This window comes from Nyctibius grandis, chromosome 1 (genome assembly GCF_013368605.1).
Source record: "Nyctibius grandis isolate bNycGra1 chromosome 1, bNycGra1.pri, whole genome shotgun sequence".
Lineage (NCBI taxonomy): Eukaryota > Metazoa > Chordata > Aves > Nyctibiiformes > Nyctibiidae > Nyctibius > Nyctibius grandis.
Genome location: NC_090658.1, coordinates 109,040,738 through 109,065,942, shown reverse-complemented (window position 1 = coordinate 109,065,942; position 25,205 = coordinate 109,040,738). Strand labels below are relative to the sequence as shown.

General features: G+C 37.8%; 1 protein-coding gene across 3 annotated transcripts in view; it reads left to right on the top strand.

Annotated features, from left to right (window-relative positions):
* Window positions 1–25,205, top strand: part of MYOM2 (myomesin 2) — a 92,243-nt gene that overhangs the window by 53,362 nt on the left and 13,676 nt on the right. Inside the window, exons 20-32 of one of the 3 annotated variants that reach the window (XM_068406726.1) lie at window positions 2,376–2,554; window positions 2,719–2,833; window positions 3,432–3,588; window positions 3,693–3,799; window positions 5,821–5,865; window positions 6,332–6,468; window positions 10,086–10,230; window positions 10,344–10,403; window positions 11,911–11,978; window positions 16,309–16,422; window positions 17,788–17,875; window positions 18,965–19,090; window positions 19,813–19,847. In XM_068406726.1, coding sequence (XP_068262827.1) covers window positions 2,376–2,554; window positions 2,719–2,833; window positions 3,432–3,588; window positions 3,693–3,799; window positions 5,821–5,865; window positions 6,332–6,468; window positions 10,086–10,230; window positions 10,344–10,403; window positions 11,911–11,978; window positions 16,309–16,422; window positions 17,788–17,875; window positions 18,965–19,090; window positions 19,813–19,832 — 1,361 coding nt within the window. In that variant the 3' untranslated portion in view covers window positions 19,833–19,847. Of the gene's footprint in view, window positions 1–2,375; window positions 2,555–2,718; window positions 2,834–3,431; window positions 3,589–3,692; window positions 3,800–5,820; window positions 5,866–6,331; window positions 6,469–10,085; window positions 10,231–10,343; window positions 10,404–11,910; window positions 11,979–16,308; window positions 16,423–17,787; window positions 17,876–18,964; window positions 19,144–19,812; window positions 19,848–20,842; window positions 20,882–25,205 lie in introns of those variants that run through there. The other 2 variants (XM_068406711.1, XM_068406720.1) reach the window with 2 other exon arrangements.

Below are 25,205 nucleotides of genomic sequence, written 5' to 3'. Positions count from 1 at the left end.
AAAACATTACACGGTTATTCTAAGTTCCAAGTTTACTTCTTTTTAATGCCCAGATTCTTTTCTGCAAGAAAACTGGTTGTCAGAGTTGTTCTCCATGATTTCTAGCTAAATTCTTCTGAGTTCATAAATCTTGCCTTCTGGATTTAATGACATGGCAAAGCTGTCAATAACAAAATGTTTATTCTCCTGACCTTAACTCCCTTTATGTTAATTAGATCTTCTTATAATTTTGTAATATTTAGTATAAATTCATCATCAGTGGAAAAATTATTTTCCTTAAAGAAAGGAAAATTTCCTTAAAGAAACTCTACAGTGTTTTCAAAACGTCAGTGAAATTGCCTACTGTGTAAACAAGTGAAGATTATCCTTCATTTTAAATGATATATAAAGAAATAAAATAAAAGGCACTTTCAGGAAATTAAGAGAGTGAAATTTCCATTTTCACAATGAACAATCTGACCTTTCTACTCCTTCGCTAATTACATTGTTCTCATTATGAAACTAGTTGAACAGAGAGTATTGCATGCTTTCTGCTTAAAAAAAACACCACAAACAACCCCCTCATCCCCTCCAAATCACGAAACCTGTTAAAATATTTCACAAGCCTTTTTTAGAATAACTTTTTAAACAATGGCTTAGCAATAATGAAAAGAAATAATTGAGATTTAAGACTGGCAGAAAGAGGCTTACCCTCTTCCCTGACTTACTAAAGATACTGAAGACTAATGTAATGTGACTGCAATATACTCCCAGTGTCAATGAAATATTCTTCCACCTTTTGATATGGAAGGAGGTTTCCTTAGAAAGGCCAAAACCCTTTCCAGGATTTACAGCACGAGTGATGGATTCCTTGCCCACAACCCATAATTATTTCATCTTTCTGCAGAACTCTAGACTTAGTTATCTCTGTGAGCCTCTGTGAGTTAGCAATGACAGCTAATGAATTATTTTATAGGACTTTAAAAAAAATGAAATGTCTGTGGTCTCAGAATCCTCAGAATGGAACATATTTCATTACGTATTTTCTTCTACTGTCTAGATTTCTAGCAGGTGCATCTGCCAGTGGAATTTTAATTATTTGCAGATATATAGACATTTAGGCTGGGATTTTTAAAGAGCCCTGAGAGAAAGCTTTAGGCTCCTTGAAAATTGCAGTCATTCCATGAGAAATCTAGTATTTATCCTCATAAGGTCTGCAACAGGTACTTATATGTTTCTTTTCTGAACTGTGCTTATCCACTATGGAGAAAAACTTTTCTACTGGTTTTTTTTTTGCTGTATACTTGCTGAATGTCATCCTATACAAACAAATTTCGTGTTCATTCATCACTGGCTAACATCATGTAAGCTTGAAAGGCAATTAGATTTGTTTTTAAGGTTTTTCTACTCTTTATTTTAAATGATGAGACGTGTTGTAGGGAAAAGTAATATCTTGAATTAGGTCAAACTGACAACACTGAGAAAATCCCTAAGTCTCAGGTATTTTCAGGTTTCCTTACTCTAAATTTAAAGCACAAGAGGCAAACTTACAGCTACATTATTTGGATGAGTAGCAGTATTCTGTCACAGGTGTTTTCACCATGGTAGAATATTGATATGGTTATGCTTTTATAGTCTACTAGTATAAATAAGTATCAAGAGTATAGTAAAAAAATAAATGCTACAAGTTAAACTGAATGGCACCAGAACAGTTAAGTGAAGCAGAAGGAAATTATAGTAGGGAGAACATAACCTGATAGCTACAAAGGTATGAACTCTCACTTATTCACAGAGCATCAGGATGTTTTTGGTGTAAATAGTTCTCCTAACAGATATCCTCTTGAGAAGTTTTTCTTGGCTGTCGTTATCCACCTCACAACAAAAAATTCGGTCAGGGAACATGACATCTGATCCAAAGTCCACTGGTGCCACTGGGTTTTAGATCAGGCTAGAGGATCATGGTTCATCTATACCAACAAAAAATAAAAATCCTGATGCTAAATTATGAACCTGAGTCGGGCAGTGAAGCAGCTTTGATGTAGGGCTAGTGAATTAAATAAGATGCAAGAAATGTCTATTACTTGTTGGAAATTTTTAAACTGCACGGATTTTCCACATGAATAACTTTCCCTTAGAATGAGGTTACTGAGTTCTAGCTGAGAATGGATGCTTCAGAATACTAATGTCACTCACTGCATAAAGCAGGTATTGCTGTACACATCCTTGAGGGGAGAATGACCTAAATACCACATACACTACGTTTATTGTAAAGGATGAGATTTTTGAAAGCAAAACCAATCAAAACAAAATCAAAGTGGTGCATTTTGGCCTCTACAGGGCCAGTTTGAAAAACTTTATTATATTGAAGTAAACTTTCAATATTTGACATATTTTAGGTCCTGCCTATGATCTCACGATTTGTGAAGTCAGAAATACATCACTGGTTCTCCTGTGGAAAGCTCCTGTGTATGAAGGCAAAAGCCCTATTACTGGGTACTTAGTGGACTATAAGGAAGTAGATACAGAAGACTGGATCACTGCAAATGAAAAACCTACTTCAAACCGCTATTTTAAGGTAACATTTTCATTAGTGTTAATTCAAAACTGAGTTCTAAAACATTTGATTGAATACAACAAAGATGTGTATTTGAACTTGGGCTTCTGCTAATATCTTCACAGAGGTAAACAAAAGAGTTTAGATTGTTTTTTAAATTGGCTTTGCTCTTTATCTTGTTTAAGGTCACCGATTTACATGAGGGTCATACCTATGTTTTCAAAGTTCGTGCAGTGAATGATGCTGGGGTAGGAAAGTCATCTGAGGTATCTGAGCCAGTGCTTGTCGAGGCAAGGCCAGGTAATGAACTATTTTATCTCGTCTGCTTCTAAAATACTGAAATACTTAGAAGTGAATTTAATCAATCTGATTTGATATTGTAGCACAGGTAAGTATTTCAAGAGTTAAGAAGCTCTTAGCCTTAAAACTTAAAGAAAAAATCATGTGGATACAGAGGTACTGTGAAGACATTTTGCTTTACTTACTGCAGGAAATATTTGATAATCAGTTATTTTAGTTTTTATTCTCATAAACAAATGTGCTACTTGCTATGAGTGAAGAGAAACATACATAACACTTTTATTAAAGCTTCAAGAGTGATAATAAAAGTAATTTACTTATATTACGCATATCTTCTCATATTCAGTTTCATTTTATAGATTTGTTTCTCAATAAGCATTTATTATTTTTAGTGTTCCTTTTTTTTTTGTGTAGAGTGAGAATCTTGCTAGTATGTGATGCTGAATCAGCATATGACATAAACATGCTTCAAGATCACAAGTAAGATCAGTATCTGTTAGTGAAGATGGACAGAATTTGCATGGGCTTTAGTAATTTCTGAATTGCAGCTCAAAAAAAAAATGCAGCCTTGACATATGAGTTAATTCCTATTTTGCAGGAACAAAAGAGATCTTTTCTGGTGTGGATGACGAGGGTAATATTTACCTGGCTTTTGAGTGCAAAGAAGCTACAGATGCATCTCATTTTGCGTGGGGTAAATCGTATGAGGAGATCGATGATTCTGATAAGTTTAAGATTGAAACAGAAGGATATCAGTAAGTCATGCCAGTCTATCAAATTATTAGAAATTTGTCCTATTAAAAATCTCAATACTATGAGAAACCCTGCTAATTACATCCTTCTTTATTGATGATTTTAGTTCTAAGCTGTACTTCAAAAATCCTGATAAATCAGACTTGGGAACTTATTCTATCTCAGTTAGTGACACAGACGGGGTTTCATCCAGCTTTGTTATGGATGATGAAGGTAAGTCCTTACCATGTCAAGTCCTTCTTCATTTTATCACCTCACCTGCCCTAAAAATTGTCCAAGAAAATAAAAAGAACTCACAACTCTCACATTCTTTCCTACGCATTAAGGAAAAGCAAAAGACCACACAACAGGCTTTGTGTGATTAGTTATTTTTCTGTTTATCACAATAATGAAATTTGGGATAACTTAAGGCAATATTTTCTTTTTTTAAAAAAAAAGATAAAGGATATGCCCAATTAGAATTGTTTTCTTTATGCTGGGACTATAATGCTGTTTGCAAATATCTGCTACGCTTTCAGTTAAATATCTGAAAATGTTGCTTTTTTCACTGTTTTGTAAATCTCTTTCTCTAGTACGTCACTTTTGCTATGCTTTGACTTTATAGCCTTTCACATCTTATAATAATTGGTTTTCTGTTAGCTGTAAAGCTACCATCAGATCTCTGCTTACCAAGGAGCCTAATATAGAAACAGACCCTGAGGCTCTAGATATAGTTTCATATAACTGAGATGCAGAGAATTAGTCAGAAGAATGTGAGAAAAAGGATGTTGCTTCAACAAGATCTGAATACATTGAGTTAAATTATCCTTTGGCTTAAATTTGGATTAGTTTTGCTTTATTTAATTGTAGCTATTTTGTTTCATTGGAGTCGCAATGAATTTGCTTCAGTCTGACTTTGGTTTACCATTGAGGGGTACTGAGGTGAAAGGTAAAGGGGGGAACTTTGCTATTTTTAAATAGCACAAAAATTTGGTGCTTTCCCAGTCCACGGGCTGTAATTGCTATGGCCAGTTCCTTAAGCATGAAAATCACTCTACATACCTTCTTGCTAAGTCATTTCAGGAGAGGAGATGAGACTGAATGTGAGTCTGATAGGAGGCAGGACTTTTATCACAGTGTGAACCATGTCACACCTCCTATTCAAAGTAGGTGTTGAGAAGAAATCCGTAAGCAGCCATACAAAAATACGGTTCTCCAGGACATGGACCATTTCTGTGGACATTTAGTCATTACCAATATCTGCTTCTTCTAGGGAAGCTAAACTTGTAACATTTTTAATTTTCTAATGAATACTGTAGGAAAAGACAGATACGCATTTGACCATCAGAAATTCCCTTTGGCTTAGTTTTCTAGCATCACTCTGGAACCTGTCTGTAGGTCTTGTCACCATCAGTCCTATCTTCCAAGGTTTTTTTTTGTAGAAGAATGATGAAGGTGTTTCCCATCCCACACTTAGCCTGTGTCTTCTCTGGTCATATCTGTCACCCAAAATTACATCCCCACACAAGTGTCAGATTTTGTATCTTAGCACTGAAAACCATGATTTCACTGCCTACTTACTTCCTCAAATGCTATAAATTCTCCTGTAATTTTGCTAAATTCTTGACGATGTCATAAATCCTTGCTGATTTCCTCTGGCCTTTATATTATCTGTAAATTTGTAATTGGCAGTAATGTTCATCTTCCTAATCCTTATTAGTAATGAATATGATAAATAGGGTTAGTATGAAAATCTAACAAAGTGATTTCTAGACCCTCACACAGCCTTCATGGGGATTTAGTGCATTAAATAGAACTTTCTGTACATTTTTCAGACTACCCTGCACTCAATCTTTTTTCCTGCCACAATAAAACAAGCTTTTCAGGTACAGTGTCAGAAAGGAAGTCAGCAGATAAAGGAACCTCATACACTGCTTAGAAGCTATTGTTTCCCATCTTTTGTTTAAATCCCATAAAGACTTTAAAATAGGTTTCGTCACTTGTTTAGATTCTTTTGCATATGAGAATGTGCATGAAAATACATGACATAGGAACACTCGCTAAATCCCTCTATCAGAATTTTAAGTTTCTTGAATCTTGTTTTTCAATCATCATTTTCTGAAGAAAGTTGGGTATTTCACATATAAGACTTAAGGTGATTATTTGCTGATGCTGATATGTACCTTCTTTGACACTCGTTTTCTGACTGTATTTTTCAGAATAAATTAAAACATGGGTATTTTTCTTAATTTCAGAGCTTGAACGTTTGATGGCGTTAAGCAATGAAATAAAGAATCCAAGTAAGTTGAAGATCTGAATTTATTCGATAATTCTAGAAGAAACAGAATTACATACTAATGACTAGAGTTCCTAAAAGGTTCTCCCTGAGACAACAGCAGCTTCATTTTTCATGAAACAACTTGCTTCCTTATCTTTCTATTCATTTGGAAGAATATTAGTTTGCATTGAATAAAATCATCATTGCCTAAAATTCTTATGAAGTTTATTTTTGACAACAGACTATAAGTTGCTCCTAGCCAATTCCTTAAACAATGTGCAAACTATAAGCTATGAATTCTTTTCTCCCTTTGAGAAATTAATTTAAAAATCAGCCAAAAACTGCATTAGAATCTTTTCCCTGTATAAAATTTATTCTATATCCAGCGTTCCATAAATAATAGGGAGATGCTAATATTTTACTACAATAGTCCTTTTTCTCACAAGGATTCATGCATTATTGACTTTTGATTGCTTTTCTTTGTGCAGCAATACCTCTGAAATCTGAATTAGCTTACGAGGTTCTTGAGAAAGGAGAAGTTCGTTTCTGGATTCAAGCTGAAAGTTTATCACCAGATTCTACCTTCAGATTTGTTATTAATGATAAAGAAGTAGAAAACAGTGATGTAAGTACATATTGAGTACTATATATATATATGATTTTGTTTAATAAACCTTTATGCATTAATAGGTGTTCTATTTTTATAGTTGTTTAAAACTATGTTATTATTAATGTCTGATAATACCTGAAAGAAATGTCAATCTTTAACTTGAATCTTTTTTGCAGTATAGAATTCCTGTTGCAGAGTGAGTCTATTCACACCAAAAAAAGAGAGGAAAGTTTAACCCTCAGAAGTCTGTATTAATTTTGGGTAGCTAGACAACCAACAGCCAAAGAGAAGGAGAAACTAGACACAGACCAGTATTAAACACATCTGATTAAAAGTAGTGCACAAATATTTTAGGAAAATAGCTCAAGGCAAAAAAGCTTCTTCCAGTACAGTTTTGGACTCCAAACCAGCAAGACATGCTGTTCCCAGAGGCCCTCTGATGCTACTGCTGCTACTTTTACATATAATGTGGGAGGCACTTGACAATGCAACTATGGTCACAGATGTAAAACTTTTAGATGGTGTCACTTTCTATATTTTTTTTTTAATTTTGGCCTAGACACTAGATGGGCATTGAATGGCTACGTGGAGATGAAAGAGCAGGCCACCAGCTTCCTGCATTTTTATAGCTTTAGGAAGACCTTTCATAGAAAGGGACACAAAAAAGTGGTCAGACTGGGCTGAGAAGAAAACAAGGTCATGTCTTTGCAGGGCTGGACTATGGTTCATCTACTGGGCATAAAGTACACAACTGGAAATATCTTTTCCTGTGAGGAATTCACCTCCAGTGCAGCTATTTGAAAGGTTCAGTTTATTCCTGAGGATACAAAGGCTGGTTTTGGCCAGAGAAGCTTATCTGCATCTTTATACCATAGAAAAGCAAAGAACATTTACTTTAATTACATATTGACAAGTGGAAGAAGTAGTGTTTCTGAGTAAAATACTTCTCTGTTTTTCTTACTGTGAGAAGTAATAAACTATAGCACTGAAAACCTGCATATTAGTGACTAGGATGTATTGAAATGACAATATTCTGTCTTGGCAATGTTAGTGGAACAGAATGAGCTATTTTTAGTTCACATATGTTTTGGAAGTGTTGATATCAGAGAGAGTCTTGAAGTGGAGCTGCATTATTTCACCTCTTTAATTAGTAACCCACAGGTGACATTTACGTTTGGAGATGGATGATATTTTTGTGGAAAGTCACATAAAAGCCTAGTATTTATGGTGCCCATAAAATCATTGAACTTCATCTTGCTGCATAATGGCAATAGTTAGAAGCCTAATTACGCTCTAAAATCTACCTGGAGACTGGGCTACAGTCACTGAATATGTTCAATAGACCGTTATGCTGGTGAATTGTAGTCTGATTCTTGACATCGGCTGAAGTGATAAATTTTTCCTTCTAGGTCCTTACAGGGAATGGTTTCGGTAAGATTTCAAAATAATCTGAGAGTGGAATGAACTGGGCCCCATTTAATCAGCTGTCATTTCAATCTTTTAATATATTTTTCCTTTACCCAAAGGCAAGAAATAAAAAAAAAATCTAGAGGTGTGATAAGGGATCAGATTAAAATGTACATCTTGCTCTTCTTTTTATGCTTCTGGCAAATCTCAATTTCATTGTCCCTGAGAACTCATGAAACGAATGCAAGTGTTGTCCTTGACCTCTGTGGGCAAGAGACTGTAAGCGAGAATTTGAATTTGCACTTTTTGTTAGTTTGATGAAGTTTATAATTTCTCTTTTTAACCTCCTTGGCCTATCTTCTCAACTCTTACAAATGAACCCTCACATAAGTAATTTTTCTACTTAATTTCCTGATTAATTAAATCTTGTCTTATTTTTTGACATTAAGTCTTAGAACTATATATGGGAAAGTGTATATCCAAATTATATGAGCATTTTCCCGTTATTTTATATAAATGTTATACCTCAGTCTCTTCTAAGTCATTTATTTGATAAATTGTTATCCTAATCAATCTGTTGGCTACTACTTTATTAATTCCATCATCTTTTCTCTTTCTTCATTCTTCAGTTATCCCATTAATATATAAATTAATACTATTTGTACATTTGAAAGTACCAGTAATCAATGCTAAACATCTTGACTATGTCTACACCATTCTTCCAGGCTTGTTGTCCATACAACAATGAATCTGTTCTTGAGGCTGGCTAGGAGGTGTCCCTCAAAGCTGAAGCAGATATATCTGTGGGGTCATTCCTACTAATTTTGGATCAGTACTTAAAGGTTCTTCCACTTAAGGAAGTGGTCCCAGAGAGTTTAATAAGTGGTATTTTAACTAGCTTTTTTCCCTTCCTTCTTTCTTCCCCTTTCCTAAACTTTATCTACCTATGGCTTTAGGTACTTTTTTCTAGGTTTGAAGTCCAATAAAAGGATTAATCAAAATATTCTTTTTATAAGGAATCATGTGTCCTTTTAACAGTAAGAGGGTCTATAATCATTTACTGTGTAGAACTCCTTCTAGATGGTGACATTTACTTTTCTGTTCCATTGTGAATGGAACAATTATTGTGTAATATCCTTGACCATGTTGGTTACCTGAAAGTATTCACCAAGTAACTTCCGTGGATTATTTTTGCTTTGCTTAAGGAATTTGTTAGCTGAGATTCAAACAACATCACTGTTAGTGGGATACACAGTCCTCATACTTGTTACTCACTGAATGAAAGAGGACATTACTCAGTAAAAGGTGGTTGTATCTAAAATAGTACCTGCAAATTCAAAACACATATTTTGCAAGTATCATCCAATATTTGCTTGCAATTTTCTGTTCCCTTGATGATGCCTGCCAATAATTTATCTCTCTGGAATATTTAATAGAAAGCAAACACAAAAAGGACACAAACAGTGAAAAGCATATTTAACTTTGAATTCAAGTCAATGTTTGGTGTTTTGGGTATTCTGCAAGCACTTTAGTAGGTAACTAGATGTTTTGACAGAATTCAAATTCTCTTTTGCTGGACATGATTGATCTTTTTAGTTCCCAGAAGCTTATTGGTTTTGCACAACTTACTGTTCTCATTGTCTTGCATTTTAGTGTTCTTTGATAAGAATACCTAATATTAGATAAACACATCATTATACCCTTCCTAAATAAACTTTTCTAGTGAGAAAATAAGATCCAGTATTGAGCTGCCACATATGTCTCAGAGTTATTTAGTAGTGGTGACTTTTTGGATTTGTTGTGATGGATTTATTTCAAGATCCACATTTGTGTCTACAAACATAATACTTCCAGCTATTTCTGGACTCTGCTAGGAGTAGTGCTTCATTCTGTAGCAACTGGAAGCTGTAATGCAGTTAAAGGCTGGCTGTGTAGGCTCTTCTTCAAACATGCATAGTGCCATAAACTATTATTTTTAAATCCAAACCAGCTGTATTATGATGACTCGAGGATTCCAAATGCTGCTGCACACAGAGGTTTCTGTCACCACTGGGATCTTATTGTACAACAGTAAATACAAGCCAGCCCTGTTTCCATAGTTTACAATTAAAAGGACATGAAAAATATTGAGTGTAGAGGCAGGGATATAAAACATGATTAATTTGATAGGGAATCATAAGTAATTTACACTATACTACAGTAAAGTTATTACTTGTTTATTTCAGAGGCATAAAATAAATTGTGACCGTTCAAATGGCATTATAGAAATGGTGATGGATCGATTTACAATTGACAATGAAGGTACCTACACAGTACAGATTCAAGATGGAAAGGCCAAGAACCAGTCTTCATTAGTTCTCATTGGAGATGGTATGTTCACTGAAACACTGAAACTTAGACTCTGATGAAGAAATTAAATTCAATTATTCTTTCAGCAATTTTGTGACTAACTCATTTTTTCATTCACTGCTTCTAAAATTTAGCATTCAAGGCAGTATTGGCTGAGTCTGAGCTCCAGCGAAAGGAATTTCTCAGGAAGCAAGGTAAGACGGAGTGGACTGGTGACTTTAGGCCCAGTTTGCAGTTAATGATGCATCCCTGGTGAATACTAAGTGGTTCCAACTTCCATTGATTTCCTTAGAAGATGAGTATATTGCACAGTTTGAGGAGACACTGAACCCTTAGTGGATCTTATTTTCCAACATTGTTGTACTATACATGCAAGTTATGACAGAACTTTCACTAAGTAGAGAAATAAAGTGGGAGTCCTTACGAGAGGTTATCTTTAATCTATATTAATGAGAAATGTGTCTACTGTAGGCTCTGATCCAACAAAAATTTTTGGCACGTTTAGTTCTAAGCATACAAATTGTCCCTTCAACATAATAGACAGAAGAGTAGACAGCGTGGTGGTAGACAAAGAAGATTAAAAACCTGATCCTGTGGTTTTTATCCCGGCAAAATTCCAGGAACCTAATGTATATTTGTTGCATAGTTGCTATACAGTTACAGAGTTTGTTATATACTTGTTATCAATACTGTTTGCAGTTGAAAGTAAGAATTACTATTGGATATCTAATTCAGAATTCTATCGCTGTGAAATCCTTAAAAAAAATGAGTTTGAGCTCTAGTTGGAGTTTTTACTTGGCAAGCACTTGGCTTTTAGGATGAAAGTAACAGTAATAATTAAAAATATTTATTCTAAATAGCTTAGGTAAGATTCTGTACATAAGCTACGTAATTCTATTATTTTCAGTTTTTTTGGAGGAGGGATTTTTTTTTAATGGATTTAGGAAAGGAAGTATACCACTTAGAGCATAAACTCACAAGATCTTTCAGTTCTCAGTGATTTAAGCGGAAGGCTGGGACTTTGCTACCTCCCAGGTCTGGATATTGCAATTATGGGCCCTGATCCTGCAGACACTAAAACATATAAATTTATTGACATGAGTAACCACAATAACTTTAAAAAGGCTATGTGTGTCAGTAAATTTACTTAAGGATATATGTACTTGCAGGATTGGAACCCCAGTAGGGAAAAGGAATATTTCCTCTTCTGCTTGTAATGTTTAATATATTTTTTAACTTTATATAATTTGGGCAAACAATGTCTGTCATGAGATTTTTGCTTTGAACATTTAATTGGGTGTTTGGATACATTTGTTTATTCTCCAGTTCCCTTTGCATTGAATATGTTGTTTGTACACTTGTTTATAGCTATGCTGTTTCTTTCCTGTGCTTAGTTGGCAACTGGGCATAAACATATTTAGTAAACTAATTTGTCTCACTCACCATTTACATTTTGGAATACTACATGACTTATCATACAAACTGAGATGAGCCTCAGGTTTCTACGCTGTACTGTAGACACCTGGGTCAATATGATCAAAACTTACTGCAGGATTTTCCTTCCAGTGCATGAGTAGTTCAGGAGTTCCCTCTCATCATTCTGGTGTAGGAATGTTATAATATAATTGTAACCCTTTTTCTTTCTTTCACTGAATCTCTCTGATACTCTTCATTCTACAATAATACAATCTTGTTTCTTAGGTCCTCACTTCTCAGAGTTTTTGTATTGGGAAGTTACAGAGGAGTGTGAAGTTTTACTTGGTTGTAAGGTGAGGAAATATACTTGAAATAATTTTTTTAAATGTGTTCATTAAAAATTGAGGTAAGAAAATGTGAGGAAAGATTTTGATATTTTTAAAATTAAAAGTTTAATATGAAAACTTTTTTTATTGTTTAGAAATATTTAAAATCAAAATTTCTGACTTACTACTCTTCAGCAGTAGTCTTCATTAAAAAAAAAAAAATATTACAGGACATTTATAAATGTGTTAGGTCTAATTCTTTGTAATAATTGTAAGCCATAAAAATAATTTAAACAAAATATTCATCCCTTAATGGTCCTTTTTCCTTCCTCAAAAATTAGCCACAAAAAAACAGAGTCCAAACTCTTTCTTCACTGTTTTCTGATTTGGAGGTTCCTCTACCAGAGCATCTATTATTTAATCAGCTGTAACCAAACATGCAACAAAGGCTTCTAGAATTAATTTTAAAACATGATTTTTATTATATTTGGCTTATATTATATAAGGTCAAGGGAAGTTATCCTTCCCCTCTACACTGCCCTAGTGAGGCCACACCTGGAGTAATGTGTCCGGTTCTGGGCCCCCCAGTTCAAGAAAGATAAGGAACTACTGGAGAGAGTCCAGTGGAGGGCTACAAAGATGATCAGGGGACTGAAACATCTCTCCTAGGAGAAGAGGCTGAGGGAGCTGGGTCTGTTTAGCCTGGAGAAGAGAAGACTGAGGGGGGATCTTATCAATACTTAAAATACCTTAGGGGTGGGTGTCAAGAGGACGGGGCCAGACTCTTCTCAGTGGTGCCCAGTGACAGGACAAGGGGCAACGGGCACAAACTGAAATGTGGGAGGTTCCATCTGAATATGAGGAGGAACTTCTTTACTTTGAGGGTGACAAAACACTGGAACAGGCTGCCCAGGGAGGCTGTGGAGTCTCCTTCTCTGGAGATATTCAAAACTCGCCTGGACGTGACCCTGTGCAACATGCTCTAGGGGAACATCCTTTGGCAGGGGGTTGGACTAGATGATCCCCAGAGGTCCCTTCCAACCCTAACCATTCTGTGATTCTGTGATATAATATATATTATATAATTATATAATTTGGCTCATTATATACTTTTGAATCTTAACTAATGCTAATGTGCATGGAATTCAGAGTAACTTCTGCTATTAATATCTTTATATGCCATTCTAGACTGATATATTTTAATTTTTGTTGCTCTTCTAGAGTGACTAATTAGAGGTCTGAATAACTAAGTTAATTGAATTCAACAGGCATCAAATTCTTCTTCATTGCCTTTTCCTGTAATATGGCATCTTTAGTATTCATTTTCTCCACTTCTTTTTAATAAGTTTTTGGCTTTTAATTAGACTAACTTGAATCATTCATTATGAGCAATTTACATGTACATTTTGGGGATTTTTTTCCTTCTTTTTTTCTGCTCACTAATTAGGAGACCTTTAACCTCAACTTATTCCCAGCAGAACTGACCTGGGTGGTGAAGTTACCGTTCCGTATGCCCCCATTTTAGAGCTCAACACTCATTAGCTAACATGGTACCTTTGCTAGTACTCAGCTGTATAGCTGGAGTACTTTATAATCTCGGCATGCATTTGCCTCAGGCATGAACTTTCCTTATCCTTTCGTTCACATGGGGAATTAAATGTTGCTGAACCAGTTATACTAGTGTTAATTCTCTACAAATTAATCTGAAATTATCCTTTTCATTGACTGTCGAGTCTGTTTATACCACTGAAACTGCGAAAGGCTCAGCATCTGATTGTATGCTTTTCACCAGCATACTTTTTTTCATAAGGTCAGAACATTTTATGTAAATGAAATCTAGAATGTGGACTGTTTGCACACTCATCATTTTAACTATGCAATTGACCTTATAATGTTTGTTACTGTTACTATGTGACTGGCCATTAGGTTCACATGGTACTGTTGTTTATGCCTCTTTCATTGATATTGGTACACAGGAAGAGTTTGAACAATAAAACTTCTAACTTCAAGTTAGAAGTGTGGCTACCCTGCACTATTTCTGTGGCAATAAAAACATCCAAAGAACAACCTTTGCCTACCCATGCCGTATCATAGCACTAGGCCCAGATCTCTTCTCGGCTCCGTTTAGCACTCCTGTGCAAAAATAATTGTCATGGGTGGTTTTACCTCTTGAAAGAGTGTGGGATAATGTGAAGGAAGTACCTGTATGAGAGGGCTTTTTGCCTTGACTTTCTCAAAGGCCATGGCATGAAATAGGGGAGTTAGGAAACCAGGCCAATTGGAAGCTTGTGTAGGGCAGAGGACTGACTGTATGATCCAGGTCTGTAACAGTAATAATGGACAAATATGGATTGTGTTATAAAAGAGTATATCAAAAGTAATACATGTTACCTCATATACCACTTATTTTCTATGTGATTGGACCTGACTGACTTTTGATTGATTTAGTATTTAAATCTGAAATATCTGGGATTGATGACCTTGTTCTTGGTGTTGTAGACCCTGCATGCCAGTGGGACATGTTTGTCCATCTGAATGATAATTTGATGGTGTTTGCTTTTTATTGTGTGTTTACTTTTCTTCATATGCCAGTATGTACTATCATTTTTCTTCAAGTACTTCTAAATTTCAGAATGCTCAGAAGCTGCCTGCTTTTCCATAACTTCGATCCTTATTTGTACCATGTCTGTAAAAGCAAGATTTTTGGTATGTGGTCCTAAACAGCAAAAAGGTAACTTTTCATAGTAAATGTCAACATGGAATAACTTCAGCACTGCAAATCGCATGTGTCTGAAACTCAGTCTGTTTATTGTCAGATTGAGTGCTAACAGTCTTTGATGAAAAATTGTTGAAAGCACTAAAGGCTTGTTCCTTCAAGCTTTGTTCAAATAAAATTGCCACTCATGTCATATGACTGCAGGATTAGCCACTTCGTAGTTACTGGTAAATGTGAAATGCTGCTCACTTTTCTCAAGCAAGGCATTGCTTTGGGCCAGGTTGTGATCTCAAGTACTCTGTTAGAGATCCATAGCAACCACACTGGTTATTAAGCAGCAATATATGTGATTAATTTGAGCAGGTTTTATAGAGATGTCCATGGATCAGTATTGGAGGCCCTCCTATCTGTCTAGTCACCTCTACAGAGCGCTTTCACAGAGCCATTCATCTATGGAATAAGACTTCTCTAATGTGAAAGGGTTAGAAATTGGTGCAAGTTTTTCCCTCCAAGCAAGCCACTTGAAAACTATTGCAGATCTGTGTTAACTTTTGGGCTGCCCTCTATCCATTTGCTCAGTTCTTTTTTAAGGAGGCTTTTTAAAACAACTGCCTGGGGACTGAGAAATGTCCTGCCAGCTCTGTCCTACCAAAGCCATGCTGACCGGGAATTCAAGCTACGCATGGAAATATCATTGCATATCTGTGATTTTTAGAAGGGTATGGGGATAGTGATGTCAAATAAACCATAGCGCTTGTGAAAGGGAGAAAAACAAAATATATTGCCAGAATTTCCCAAAAGAGATGGCCTTTTAGCTTCTTTGGAATTCACAGTTTGAGGTCATTCATCCAATGATATTTTAAGCACCACCAATACATAATTTACATTTCAAAACTATAGCAGTACTTGAGGTATAGTCTGCTTATGCATTGCTTAGATGAACTGCTGCTACTACAGCAAAATTCTGGCTTTCAAGCAACTTCTCTGCATTTGCACTACGTTATTAAGCCCTTTTGTGTTGGGAGAGACTGCAATTTGTAGGATTCCTCAAGTCTTTGTACTTCCCATAGGACACAATGTAGTAAAAAAAAAGGATTTCTGGTGCAGCTTGCAATTTTGAAGTCTCAAATGCTTTCAGAATAGCAGTTTCAGTTGCTCTCTGCAGTTTAGCCCTGAAAGACATTGTTTAGGTATCTCAGATAAATCTGCAAATCGACTGAAGACTTTCTAAGATAGGGCCTAGGTTCTGTGCTACAGCTCTCTGGAGACACACGGCAAACACAAAAAGATAAAGGAGAGTTCAGCAGCTCTAATTTCAAAGATACTTCTCACAGATATCTCTAGACAAACTACAACCATATAGCAAGGGTGCAAAGCCCTTTAAGGGAAGAAATTGGCAGGATTGCCTTTAAGGATTTAACAGGGCTCTGAAGACTTTTGACCATTTTTGTGCTGCAAATAAATACTGTAGGACTAAGATTTGCTTAGTAGGACTTGGTTGAAATTGTTTTTTTACTTAGCTTTATTTGACGTGTTATAAAAAAATTGTCTTCTTATGTTGAAAGTACCTGTGTGACTACCTACAGTGAGATACCTTTCTTCAGGACATAGCCAAGCTTATGTGCCTTTTCTGTTCTACAGGTTGCGAACACAAAGAAGGAGACTGTTTTCAAGTGGTATATGGATGGTTCTGGGATTGACACTGATGAAGTGCCTGATCTGCAGAAGGGAGAATGTCACCTCAGTATTCCCAGGGTACAGTATCACCTCCTGATTAGAAATGACAGCTTCTGCTTGACATGCTATAGATTTGCCAGGCAGAGCACTAAACCAGCTATCATGATTTCTGTGAACCACTTTAAGAAAAAGCATATTTGCTACCCTTCAATTAGCTGGTGAGTAACTAATGCTAGCAAAAGAGTATCTATTTTTGTTATCAGCTCAGACAGTTCATGCTTAAGTTGCTTCAGTGTCCTTAGGTGAACTCTATCTTGTACTTTCGTATTGGTCTTTAATTTTTCAATTTGTTCAAGCACCTCATTTCTGACAGTGTTTCAGTTTTATTGCCTAAAATGAATAGGTTTGAGGTATATGGCTTCTTGAGATTTATCTTTGTGCAAACAGGATAACCTAACTTGTGTCTGAAGCCTTAGCTTGCACAGTTGTTGCCTTCGTCAAGTGCCAAAACCTCCCCGGATTGAGTTTTTCTGCTTTCAGTATAATGTGCATTCCATTTAATTGATGCATTTATTTTATTTACTGGTTTCATATTCTTCTAATTTCTTCTTCATTTCACTTGCAAGAGGATATTGACATTCCAGTGGCTTCATTTTTCTTGAGTAGACTTTTTTTGGGGATGGTGGTTTCTGCTTGTCTTGAATTGCTCTTGTTACTTGTATTTCAATTATATGATGCTTCTACTATGATTTACTTGCTTGTGGACTTGTATAAGTCTATGATTCAATTAAATAACCTCCAATCTATATATAATTGTTTATATATTTTCCTTCAGGTTTTAAAATAAATTAAAATAAAACCACCCAAAACAAAAACCCCTACTGCCTTTAATGCAGTATCACTGTATTAGATTTTAGAATGTAAGCTTTCTAAGCGTAATGAATTCATTATTTACTTAGCATAGATATAATTTGATACAGTTGCTGCTTGAATAAAAGCTACTGAGTTGATATTTGGACAGTTAAAGGATATAGATCTGTTGTTATGCTTTACATAGATTGATTCAAAAAAGTAATTGTTTTGGTTGAAGAAAAACTGCATTTCTAAAGTTTGTGTGGGTTGAAGTTACCCTCTGTTACATCTTACTACACTACTTGTAATTTCTGCTGACCAAGGATCAATCCTGTTTGTTTTTTTGGAACAAGAGAACAAACATGTTTTCTCAAGGCAATTGAACTGAAATCACAATATGTTTTAAGCTTAAGAACTAACTACAGCTCCATAAAAAAAAGCATGCACAAGCCATTCATAGTTTCCATCTCATCTCTGGTAAGATTATTTAACCAGAATGTATGTGGTTTGTTTTAGAAAATCATGCAGGGGTTGAGCAAATATTGTATTATTATCAAGTTTGTCAGTAAACATCTTGTGTTTTCCTTGTAGCTGTCTCGCAAAGATGAAGGAGTTTATAAGGCGACACTATCAGATGATAGAGGTCATGATGTATCTACTCTTGAATTATCAGGAAAAGGTAACATGCAACATTCAGTTTGCCCTATTGAAGTAAAGATATCCATGTGTTCTCAGGAGGTGTCAAAGATCTATCCTTGCAAATGGCAAGTTAGCAAACATTTTTGGAGTCCTTTGCATTTCAATTATCTTCTTATGTTATAAAGGCCTGAACTGCAGATCACTAGTTTAGGAGGGGCGACACTGGGCATCATAATGATTAATCTCTAGCACTCTGATAGGCAAGAAATGAAGTAAGTTTCCAATGAGACAGACATCCCCTTTTATGTGAGATCTTTTGTAGAGAGCTCTCTCTCTCTCAGATTTCTTAAGCTTTAATGTCTACAAAAAACCCTAAAGTACCAAAGTGCTGAATATGTTGACGTGGGACTGTCAGTGAGGACTGAGAGTTATTTTGATTGTAAAATGGTAAAGCTGTTTTGTGGGTTAACCCCAGTAGGCAGCTCAGCTCCGCACAGCCACTTGCTCACTCCCCTTCGGTGCAATAGGGGAGAGAACTGGAAGGAGAAAAGTGAGAAAACTCGTGGGTTGAGATAAAGACAGTTTAATAGGTAAAGTAAAAGATGTGCATGCAGGCAATGCAGAATAAGGAATTAATTGACTACTTCCCATTGGCAGGCAGGTGTTCGGCCATCTCCAGGAAAGCAGAGCTCTGTCACGCCTAACAATGCCTTGAGAAGACCAATGCCATAACTCTGAATGTCTCCCTCTTCCTCCTTCTTCCCCAGCTTTTATTCCTGAACATGACATCATATGGTATAGAATATCCGTTTGGTCAGTTGTGGTCAGCTGTCCCAGCTGTGTCCTCTCCCAGCTCCTGTCTGAGGGACAGAAATAAAAGGCCTTCATGCTGTGCAAGCACTGCTCAGCAATAGCTAAAACATCCCTGTGTTATCAACACTGTTTTAGTCACAAATCCAAAACACAGCACCACACAAGGTGCTATGAAGAAAATTGACTCTATCCCAGCCAAAACCAGCACAATCTTTACCCCTTATTCCATACCATTTATGTCATGCTCATCTCCCACACTATCCAATACATCCTCACTCACCACCTCCTCCTTTCCTGTCCTTTGATATGTACACAGATATCATTCCTTTAGTCTGTGGATTTTCAGGTGAGGAGTATCCTGACCTCTGGAATAAAGAAAAGGTACAGCAGTTCTCCATGTTATGGTCAGGGGTCCTTCCAGCTTCCAGTGGCTATACTTCAGGTATGGCAAGACTGTGCTGTGCTGGAAATGTACAGTGAAATGCCTACTTAGAGAATTCACAGTGTCTAATTCTATGGGTCCAGGACGATTTGAAAATGTCAACCAGGAAAACCACAAGAACTGCAGTGTTAAACCAAACAGTGAGTCTCCTAAATGGTGGAGTTAGCCTTGAAACATAAAGGATAAACAGGGAAGTTTAGCATGAACGTGGCCCTGGAAGTCTGCATATTGTATGGGGCAGGTTAGTTCAAGCTCAGTGTGTGTTGGCATTCAAAAGAAGATAAATGCAAATAAGGGTAAGAGAATCTAGTCTAAAATGCGCCAATGATAGGCATTTAATTAAGTTTTCATATGTTATCAGATATCACAGTGAGCTACTGTAATTCTATGTATATTAAAATTTGTTCAGTAAAACAAATGTTAGTTTATTTCTGAGTCTATAGCAAAGACTGATCTGTTGCCAGCATAAGTGATTTTTACTCAGCTTTGGTAGAGAGAGTGTCCCTGGGCTTCTTTGCTTAGGTCCCACCAACTAGGCCGAAGTTTCATCCTGGATTCATCCCTCCTGCATGTAGACATTTGACCCAAATAATGAATGTTTTTTGCCAGGTCCTAAAAGAGGGAGAAAGACATGTTTCAAAATTCAGGTTTTTATTTTTTATTCAGTTTATTCAGTTTTACTTTTTTTAAATTCAATACTAAAGTTCTTAACAATTTTTTAGCAGGTCGGGGAAGTACCTGAAAGAAGAGGAAAAGATTAATATCAGACTGAGTTCTTAAGCTGTGTTTTACCTCAGAAGGCTGTATCATCACTTGATAAGTCTCTCAGGCATTTTTCCTCTGCATGAATTCTGCCCATTATTGTTGCAGAAAAAACATCTCATTTAGACAGTATAGGTAATATAACCCCACTTTCCCAGACCTCTGTAATGTAATGTATACATAGCATGCAATTCAGGTCCTCATGTCAACATGCCAGTAGAAGCATACTTGAGTTTGCAGAGGGTTACAGAATTGAATCATGATATATTTTGGCAGAGACAAAAAAGTGTGCAGATACAAATCAATACAGACCAAGTATACAAGTAGTATTTTCTGAACTTCATGCATTTCGCTGTCTTTCCTATTCACAAAAACACTTCAGCCTTGAATATGCATTCTTCAGATTATGGTGCTTCTTTCTTTCTCTCTCTTTCCATTTTACACAGTGACACTGAATAGGATTCTTCTGCTATGAAAGAGTTCCCTGCTCTTCTGCCCTTGTCTCCATGGTTCTCCCCTTCTGCAAACCCATCAGCTCTGTGATATTTCAAAAGCTTGATATGATACCTAGTTTCTTTCACTTGCTATTGAAGGGGTTTACATTTGTCAAATGCCATCCTACAGGGAGCAGATGAAAACTGTTTTCACCTAGAATGTGATAATATCTCTTTCCCCTGCACTCTTCTTTGAATGTGAACTATCCAGTTTTAATCACCTTTTATTGTTTCTGACCTGGGGGATTCACAGAAAAAGATTTGACAGCGGACAGCTGACTCCACACACAGAGGAGATACTCAGTGACACAGCACAGAATTCATATGCTGTACACAGACAGTCTCCAATTTGTCCCATACACCTGTTGCAATTTTAATGGTTTTCTTTGCCTAAGGATGTAAAGATTTCTCATATTGCTTTAATTAAACTGAATATAACGAAGCTATATTTTGATTGAATTTTGATGGTACATTTCTTTTTTTTTTTTCTCTTCAGTGTATGATGATATAATTCTGGCATTGAGTGCAGTCAGTGGTAAGTAAATACTGTCTTGGATTTTCATGTAGGTTTTTTTATGTTAAAGTCATCTCAGCCTGAGGCAGACAATTTTTATTGGAATTGGGAAATCTGAGAGTCATGATGCTTATGTTATTATGGTCATGTTATTAAGTTTCTGAATAGGCAGTTGACCTTGCTAATTGATGCTATTAAAAGGGAACAAAGTGTTATTCCACCTGGCTTGTTTGGTTTAGATACTACGACAATATTGTAACAATGATTTTCTTCCTGCTTCCCATTACTAAGTGAATCTTAATATGGAGAGAACAAGATTCGGATCCTGCTCCCAGTGAGAAGTTGGGAGTCATTCCACTGAAAGAAAAGAGGTTGCTGTCACGGTTTAAAGCTGGGCCAGCTATTAAACCTGTGGCAGATGCTCTCTGTTAACCCTTCCCCCCACACCCCCGCCCCGCTCCCCGCAAAGGGAAAGGGAAAAGGGAAAAGGGAGAGAGACTTCCGGGTTGGAAAGTTAAAACAGTTTTAATAAACCATAATATGAAAAAGAGAATAATAATAATAATAGAAATAATCAAATATATACAAATATATATACAAAACCAAGATCGAGCTCCCCTGAAGGCAGGCCACGTCACCACCAGCACTGCAGGGCAGGCTCCGGGAAGGCCAGGCTGGGCCCCAGCGACGGTCGAGAGCTGGATTCAGGGATGCACGGATCGGGATCGGGGGAAGCAGGAAAACAGACGGAGTCCTCTTCGGACACCGGCCATAGCAGAAAAAGAGCGAGACCCTCGTGATCCCCCCGCTTTATACTGAGAATGACGTGTATGGGATGGAATACCTTCGTTGGTCAGTTTTGGGTCACCTGCCCTGTCCGCTCCCCCCTGCAGCTGCGATCCCCCTTCGGCTCTTCGCTCGTAAGCAGGGAGGAATTTAGCAGTGACCTTGGTTTCTCTAAGACTAAGTACAGCAAGAGCCTTTCTGCATAACATCCCTACCAGCGCCTCAGCGATAACTACAAGCTTCGAGCGTTATCAGTCCTGGAAGCAGACACTGTCTGCAAAACATGCAGTTAGTTTCAGAAAGTGCAGTTACCTAGAGGGGACCTAGCTGAAAGTAAAAATCACTGAAAGGAAAATTGGCCTGGTTTAGGCCAAACCAGGACATTCCACCCCTTATTCCATACCATTCACGTCATACTCAGATCACCACTAACTACCTTTTCATTTTAATATATATACAGATAACATTAGTTTATGATTCATCTCTATACAAGAAAAGTTCATCAAGTTCATTTAATTCAGGATTGTGGGTTTCCATCTGGCTAGGAGTCTCCCAGGGTAGGAGAGATGGTATGAGCTTTGTCACAGTTCGTGCCCACGGGTTGCAGGTTAAAGATGTCAGTCTCGAGGAGGTTACTGGACGCCACTTGCAGCTAGCTTCAGTCTCATCATCACTGCTTCAACCTGAAAGACACTTATGAACACTGTTAGTATTATGCAGCAATTAACATCATGCAGTTCAGAATTAAGTATTCTCACCCAGGATTAGATCACCTTCAGGGACACATCGGACTTTACCATCCCCAGCATCTCCACCAAGTACATCCAGGTCCTTGAGCAAAAGCAATCCCACGAATGGGTTTACCTTTGCCCGTAGCAGGAAGAACCCAGACAGTTTTTCCCAACAGATTCCTTTCATGCACCACAGGGACTTTATCCCCTTCTACTGTATGTAAAAGATCTGACTGAGCAGGGCCAGTTCGATTGATAGATCCCCTGGTGTTAACTAGCCAGGTGGCTTGTGCCAAATGCTTATCCCAGTTTTTAAAGGTTCCACCCCCCATTGCTTTTAGGGTAGTTTTTAACAGCCCATTGTATCGTTCAATTTTCCCAGATGCTGGTGCATGATAGGGGATGTGATATACCCATTCGATGCCATGCTCTTTGGCCCAGTTATCTATGAGACTGTTTTTGAAATGAGTCCCGTTGTCTCGATTCAATTCTGTCTGGCATGCCGTGTCGCCACAAGATTTGCTTTTCGAGGCCCAGAATAGTGTTCCGGGCAGTGGCATGGGGCACAGAGTATGTTTCCAGTCATCCGGTGGTCGCCTCCACCATGGTAAGCACATAACGTTTACCCTGGCGGGTTTGAGGGAGTGTGATGTAGTCAATTTGCCAGGCCTCCCCATATTTATATTTCAACCACTGCCCCCCATACCACAAAGGTTTTAACTGTTTGGCTTGCTTAATTGCGGCGCATGTTTCACAATCATGGATAACCTGTGCAATAGAGTCCATAGTTAAGTCCACCCTCGGTCACGAGCCCATCTGTATGTTGCATCTCTCCCTTGATGACCTGAAGTGTCATGAGCCCACCGAGCTAAAAATAGTTCACCTTTATGTTCCCAGTCCAAATCTATTTGGAACACTTTAGCAGCCTGATCCGCTTATTGGTTGTTTCAATGTTCCTCAGTTGCCCGACTTTTAGGCACGTGAGCATCTACATGACGTACCTTCACGACTAGTTTCTCCAGCCGAATAGCAATATCTTGCCACAGTTCAGCAGCCCAAATAGGTTTACCTTTGTGCTGCCGGTTGCTTCGCTTCCACTGCTTTAACCACCCCCACAAGGCATTTGCCACCATCCATGAGTCAGTATAAAGATACAGCCTTGGCCACTTTTCTCGTTCAGCAATGTCTAAAGCCAGCTGGATGGCTTTTACCTCTGCGAATTGACTTGATTCACCTTGTCCTTCTGTGGCTTCTGTGACTCGCCGTATAGGACTCCATACAGCAGCTTTCCACTTCCGATGCTTTCCTACAAGACGGCAGGATCCATCGGTGAACAGGACATACTGTTTCTCATCCTCTGGTACTTCATTATACGGTGGGGCTTCTTCAGCACGTGTCACCTCCTTTTCTGGTGGCATTCCGAAGTCTTTGCCTTCTGGCCAGTCCATGATCACTTCTAAGATTCCTGGGCGATTAGGGTTTCCTATTCGAGCCCTCTGTGTAATTAATGCAATCCATTTACTCCATGTAGTATCAGTTGCATGATGAGTAGTAGGAACCTTACCTTTGAACATCCAGCCTAGTACTGGTAATCGGGGTGCCAGGAGAAGCTGTGCTTCAGTACCGATTACCTCTGAGGCAGCTCTAACTCCTTCATATGCTGCCAGTATCTCTTTTTCAGTTGGAGTGTAATTGGCCTCGGAGCCCTTGTATCCTCAACTCCAAAATCCTAGAGGTCGACCTCGAGTCTCCCCTGGCACTTTCTGCCAGAGGCTCCAGGTCGGACCATTGTCCCCAGCTGCGGTGTAGAGCACATTTTTAACATCTTGTCCCATACGGACTGGTCCAAGGGCTACTGCATGCACAATCTCTTGTTTAATTTGTTCAAAAGCCTGTCGTTGTTCAGGGCCCCACTGAAAATCATTCTTCTTTCTGGTCACTTGATAAAGAGGGCGTACAATCTGGCTGTAATCTGGAATATGCATTCTCCAGAAACCCACAACGCCTAAGAAGGCTTGTGTTTCCTTTTTGTTAGTTGGTGGGGACATAGCTGTTATTTTGTTGATCACCTCTATCGGGATCTGGCGACGCCCATCTTGCCATTTAATCCCTAAAAACTGGATCTCCCGGGCAGGTCCCTTGACCTTGCCTCTTTTTATGGCAAAACCAGATTTCAGAAGAATTTGGATGATTTTCTCCCCTTTGTCAAAAACTTCTGCTGCTGTATCACCCCATACAATGATGTCATCAATATATTGCAAATGTTCTGGAGCTGGAGCTGCACCCTTTTCTAGTGCAGTCTGGATCAGTCCGTGGCAAATAGTAGGACTGTGTTTCCACCCCTGGGGCAGTCGATTCCAGGTGTACTGGATACCTCTCCAGGTAAAAGCAAACTGTGGCCTGCACTTTGGTGCCAAAGGAATAGAGAAAAATGCATTAGCAATGTCTATGGTGGCGTACCACTTGGCTGCCTTTGACTCCAGTTCGTATTGAAGTTCTAGCATGTCTGGCACGGCAGCACTCAGCGGTGGCGTAACTTCATTTAGGCCACGATAGTCCACAGTTAATCTCCATTCTCCATTAGACTTTTGCACTGGCCATATAGGACTATTAAAGGGTGAGCGAGTCTTGCCAATCACTCCTTGATTTTCTAATTGTCTAATCAGTTTATGAATGGGGATCAGGGAGTCTCTATTGGTGTGATATTGTCGTTGGTGCACCGTGGTAGTAGCAATTGGCACCTGTTGTTCTTCAACTTTCAGCAACCCCACAACAGAAGGATCCTCTGAGAGGCCAGGCAAGGTAGACAGCTGTTTAATGTCCTCAGT